Source organism: Nanorana parkeri, unplaced genomic scaffold (assembly GCF_000935625.1).
Source record: "Nanorana parkeri isolate BGI_ZX_2015 unplaced genomic scaffold, ASM93562v1 scaffold713, whole genome shotgun sequence".
Taxonomy (NCBI): Eukaryota; Metazoa; Chordata; class Amphibia; order Anura; family Dicroglossidae; genus Nanorana; species Nanorana parkeri.
The window spans coordinates 662,259-668,258 of record NW_017306981.1 but is presented as its reverse complement, the minus strand read 5'-3'; the positions used below and the strand labels follow the sequence as shown (position 1 = coordinate 668,258).

The following is a 6,000-nucleotide window of genomic DNA, read 5'->3' as shown; positions in this document are numbered from 1 at the left end:
TGGAATATATTTTCTCAATATATTACAAAATTAACAAGAAAGGCAAAAATGGAAGTGTTTTAGCCTTGAGTCCACTGAAAACAGTCTTGGTGAGTCAGTGTATCTGGCTTTGCCACAGCCGAAATAGTGGACTGTATCCCCCTACTGCTGACCAGGCAGAATCTTCCCGCTGTCTCTTTGTAAGTGTTTAGTCAGGGGGTAGTCCATGTTGTTCTCCTGTAATGGCATGTTCCCATCATTTGCGTGGCAGGAGAATATGCTATGGAGTCTGCCCTGTGTCGTCTCCCGCCTTATACCGCCTCTTCTACAGAGAGGTCCTTGTTCCTTGGCGTTCTGCAGAATGTGTCACCATTATCAGCAGTCTGTTGAAGTGGCCTGCAGAACGCGAGATGTCTCATGTTTTCACCCCATTTACGTGCTGAAATTTGGGGAGGCAGGGTTCATGTGGCATGGGGTCAGGGGAGAACACAGAATCATCCCCAGACGATGAAGCAGAGCAGGAGGAGTCTGGGAAGCTTGGGGAATACTGCTCCAGAGGGGCGGTGAGGTCAAGGTATTCCTGTGAAGAAAAAACAGAAAAAGGCATTTATTAGAACAACTGATCTTATTTATGGAAGCATCTGACAGCGGAACTGTTCTGGTTACCCATACCAACCGCTCACGTGTTCTGCTACCCATACCCACCCCACTCACATGTTCTGATACCCATACCCACCACTCACATGTCCATGCTTTGAAATCTGTGGGTCAGTTTTCAGTGGCAAAGAAATATAAACAGGGCTCTTAGTGTACAAGGCACCCCAACTGATCCAGCTTACAAATCACTATTCTAGCATAATATTTAATTCTGGCCAGCTACTATATGCCACAGCCATTACCTAGAGAGGCAAAAACATTGAATGCCTCATTCACAAGGCTCAGCATTTCTTCTACGCAGTTCTAATAACTCGCCATTGAAGAAGCTGCAATCAAACCCACTGTAGAACAGGGTGGCAGAGCACATATGAGAAATATTTTACACAGTACAATGAGGGTACACTTAGAGTAACTATAGACTCAAGATCATGTACCCAGCACTGGATATTTGGGTTAGGATTTTTTTTTCACAGAAGCTGTATAACAGTGTAATAATAGGATTTTTGTACTCACCGTAAAATCCTTTTCTCTCCGTTCATTGAAGGACACAGGGAACAGATCGTACATCCTGAATGGTAGGGTAATATCGCCACCTGCAGGAGAAGGACGCTAGGCACAAAACTAAAGACCAATTACAGCCTAGGGGCGGCCCCTGCCGGTGGCCAAACCCCCCACCTGCTGACAAGTCTCCAGTTTAGTAACAAGCAGTTAGGAGTGTACACCCCATAAAGAGGGCGGGGCCTGTCTCCTTCAATGAACGGAGAGAAAAGGATTTTACGGTGAGTACAAAAATCCTATTTTCTCTCCCGTTCATTGAAGGACACAGGCAACAGATCGTAGATCCTGAATGGTAGGGACGTCACCAAGCAGTAACACACTGAGGGATGGGCAACAATAAAACACCCAAAAGACCCCTCAAAAGAAACGCCTGCAACACTTTGCGCCCCAAACCAGCATCTGTCAATGCTAACACGTCCACCTTGTAGAACTTAACAAAGGTGTGAACAGAAGACCAAGTAGCGGCCTTACAAACCTGAGAAACAGAGGCCCCGTTTTGGGAAAGCCCAGGAAGCCCCAACAGCCCAAGTAGAATGGGCAGTGACAGGAAATGGAGGCTCACGCCCTTAACGGCGTATGCCTGAGTCACAACAGTACGTATCCACCTAGAGATGGTAGCTGCCGACGCGGCCCAACCCTTACGAGGACCCTCCGTGAGCACGAACAGGGAGTCGGTCCCGCGGAAAGAAGCCGTAGCTTCCAAATAAACACGAAGAGCGCGAACCACATCCAAACAGTGGAGCGCACGCTCCTTCCTATGAACCGGCTTTGGACACAGGGAAGGTAAGCCAATGTCCTCATTCAGATGGAATGCCGACACAACCTACGGCAGGAACGCCGGCCGAGGACGGAGAACCGCCTTGTCCCGATGCAAAACCAGCAATGGGGACTTGCAGGGCAAGGCAGCCAACTCCGACACCCGCCGAACGGAAGTGATGGCCACCAAAAAGGCCACTTTCTGTGACAAAGATATAAGCCGAATCTCCTGAAGAGGCTCAAACGGGGATTCCTGCAACACTGAAAGTACGAGATTCAAATCCCACGGAGCCAAAGGCGCGCGGACAGGGGGAGCAATGCGCGTCACCCCCTGAACAAAAGGTGCGAACCAGAGTATTAGACGCCAAAGGCCGCCGGAAAAGCACCACCAAGGCAGAGATTGTGCCCTTCACAGTACTCAAGGCCAGCCCCTGAGCCACCCCGCGCTGCAGGAACGCAAGGATTCTGCAGATGGAGAATAAACCCGGGGACAAGGCCCCAGCCCCACACCAGGCAAAATAGGCCCTCCACGTGCGATGGTAAATTTGTCCCGAAACCGCTTGCGCGCTCTGAGCATAGTGGAAAGGACCGCATCGGACAACCCCCGGTCCTTCAGGACCTGGCTCTCAACAGACGCGCCGTCAAAGCCAGCGACTGTAAAGAAGGATGGAACACAGGACCCTGGGACAGAAGATCGGGACGCAGAGGACGACGGTGACGCCCTTGACTGCGATCCGACGCAGCAGCCGAGGCAACAGATATAGTGGAAGAAAGGTGTAAATCAGACCGTAAGGACCCCAAGGGGGCCACCAGGGCATCCACGGCCTCCGCCCAGGGATCCAGGGCCTTGGTCACAAACCTGTCCACCTTGCGCTAGAACCGAGACGCCAAAATATCCACCTCCGGCGTCCCCCAGCGACAACAGAGCTGCTAAAAAACCTCCGGGTGCAGAGACCACTCCCCCAGATCCACCGACTGTCGACTGAGGCAATCGGCCTGCCAATTGTCCACTCCCGGGATGTAGATCGCCGAGAGAGCCAGAACTCGATGTTCCGCCCAGGACAGAATCCCGAACACCTCTCGACCCGGGCCACGCTTCTCGTGCCGCCCTGGTGGTTGATGTACGCCACCGCGGTGGCGTCGTCCGACTGGACCCGGACCGCCAGACCCAGGAGCCGGGCCGACCAATGAAGAAGAGATAGGCGAATCGCCCGAAGTTCCAACACATTTATCGACAGACGGGACCCCTCCGGCGACCAACGACCCTGCACGGTCAAGGAGCCCAGGACCCCGCCCCAGCCCCAAAGGCTGGCGTCCGTGGTGACCACCGTCCAATGCACTGGAAGAAAAGACTTCCCCCGCACCAAGACGGGGGATGGAAGCCACCACCACAGGGAGACCCCTGCCTCCCGAGAGACCCGAATCTCCCTGTCCAAGGACAGGGGGGACTTGTCCCACTGTACCAGGATGTTCCCCTGTAGGGTCCTGGTATGGTGTTGCGCAAAAGGCACCGCCTCGAAGGAGGCCACCATGAGACCCAAGACCTGCATGCAAAACCGAATGGGCGACCACTGGTGAGCCCTCAGTAGCCGGACCTTGGAAACGGAGCTTCAGGAGCTTGTCCCGGGGAAGAAGGACCCGGGCCGCGACAGTGTCCAGAACCAAACCCAGAAACTCCAGGCGTGGTGAAGACACCAGGCAAGACTTTCGCAGGTTCAGAAGCCACCCGAACTCCTCCAAGGACCGCACCGTGACCCCCAGAGCCGTCACCAGGGAAGAATGCGACTCTGCACGCAGGAGCAGATCGTCCAGGTACACCACGATCGAAACCCCCCGACAACGCAACAGCGCCAGAATCGGGGCTAGCACCTTGGTGAACACACGTGGGGCCGACGCCAGCCCGAAGGGCAGCGCCACAAACTGAAAGTGGTCCTCCCCCACCGCGAAACGAAGATACCGCTGATGAGACTTGCAAATGGGTACATGAAGGAATGCATCCCGGATATCGATGGAGGCCAGCAGATCCCCCTGACGGAGCCATGCCACCACGGACCGGATGGACTCCATCCGGAACCGACGGACCCGCACGAAGGCGTTCAAGCGTTTGAGGTCCAGGATGGGCCGCACCCCCTCTTTCTTGGGCACAGTAAACAGGTTTGAATAAAAACCTTTTGAAGCTTTCCAGAGAGAACAGGCACAATCACCCCCTAGTGACCAAAGGTTTGATATTACCCTACCATTCAGGATCTACGATCTGTTGCCTGTGTCCTTCAATGAACGGGAGAGAAATTTTATTTTATACTGAGTGATGTCGACACAGAATATTTACACAAATAAAAAGGTTATTATTATAACAGATTCTTTAACTAGTCTCTAACAAGGATCAATAAACTAAGATCTCTCTGCTGACCTCATTGGTGGTTAGAGTGAGGATCCGGTCCAAGTCCTCCACCAGCTGTTTGAAGGTAGGCCTGTGTGAGGAAATGGCATGCCAACAGTCTCTCATCATCATGTACCTGGAGAAAAGAAGACAAACCATAGTGAGGTCTGGCAGGCAGGCAGGCAGTAAGCACTCTGTGAGGACATAATATACAACGCAGAAACCAATAAATCATCAGATGTGCCAACATTGGTATAGCATTAGGAGGCACTAAATCAATGAGCCCTAAAACGCTTAGTAAAATCTTATATCAATGAAACAGAGATAACAGATGTAACTGCCGCTTCCAGATTTGATTCCAGCAGTCATAAATCAGAAAGATTTAACATCAGACAGGTGGCTAACACAAAACATGAGAAGGAAGATTCAGCATTGCAGCGATATTCTGCACACATAGGAAAAGGTTTAAATGACTGCTTGTATGATATGTCTCCGAAATATGAGTCTAATGTATTTTTCCAGAAAGTGTGTGCATACTATAATGGCAATAAAAGGCATGTATAGTGATGTGACTCAAGATTAACTAAAAAAGAAGAAAAAAATATACCCCCCCCATGGAGAATGCCAACCAGAAAGCGGGGGTGGCAGGGTTAGTTTGACATTTTTATGGTTTGTTTTTTTTTAACTTTTAATTTATTTTTTTACTTATTTTTTAATTTATGTAATTATTTTATCAATTTTTTTTCAACTTAACGTTATTGCTATCACACAGGAACTAACAAGCCCCTGTGTGATAGCATTTGGAGGCGACAGGTTCTCTTTATTGACCCTGTCACCTCCAATACAGGAGTTCTAGCACAGTACTGTGCTGGAACTCCTGTGCAAGGTGAGAGGGGAAGACTGCTCTCCCCTCTCACTGTATACACAGAGCGGCAGGGTTACTTTCAACCCCGTCACTCTGCTCACCGCTCTCCATTCTGAAGATGCCAGTGGCCGGCGAGGAGAGGACGGAGTTGGGAGACGGAGCCAGCATAGAGGAAGAGAGGTAGGTGCAGGGGAGGGAGGGGGGAGGCGGGATAGGAGGGACAGCCTGCAGTTCGATTACAAGTGATCTTGGCGACATCGACAAGATCACTTGTAAAGAAACAAGTGGTTTCCCCATTCTACATTTAGCCCTGCTTGTGCAAAGCAGGGCTAAATGTAGAAAACTCCATGTTCCGGGCGTCGGGAGACTTCAAACCTGTGTCGCCCCTCTGTGCCGCCCCGAGGCCGGGTTTCGGTGGCCTTGGTCGGCAATCCGGCCCTGGCTGGACTGCTTACAACAGAAGAGCATTTCTTAAAGCTGGACTCCAGGCAAAAAGGAAATACACAAGAGGAAATGCATACAAGGGCACTTGGTTTTCCTGCTAAGACTGTAGATCTCTCTATCCATTCCCGAGATATACACAGCTGTGTTCTGCTGTATAGTACAGCCAGGTAAATGTACAGTGTGCTGTATAGTACAGCCACTTACAATTATGGAATACAGTGGTATTGTCTCTTCACGACCAGCCGGCTGACTGGACAATGAACGAGCAGGGGCAGACGGATAACAACGGATATCCCTCTGCGCTCTCACCTCCTATCTGCCCGCAGTTCAATGTTAAAAGGAAAAATAAAAACTTTTGTTA

At 50.9% G+C, this 6,000-nt stretch overlaps 1 protein-coding gene across 5 annotated transcripts in view; it reads right to left on the bottom strand.

Moving 5' to 3' along the window:
- Window positions 1-264: 264 nt before the first annotated feature.
- FGFR2 (fibroblast growth factor receptor 2) overlaps window positions 265-6,000 on the bottom strand; it is a 60,474-nt gene continuing 54,738 nt past the window's right edge. For all 5 annotated transcript variants that reach the window (XM_018563959.1, XM_018563960.1, XM_018563961.1 and 2 more), the window contains 2 exons: window positions 4,361-4,466; window positions 265-559 (listed from right to left, as the gene is read on the bottom strand). In XM_018563959.1, the coding sequence (XP_018419461.1) occupies window positions 395-559; window positions 4,361-4,466 (271 nt within the window). In that variant the 3' untranslated portion in view covers window positions 265-394. The remainder of the gene's footprint in view (window positions 560-4,360; window positions 4,467-6,000) is intronic.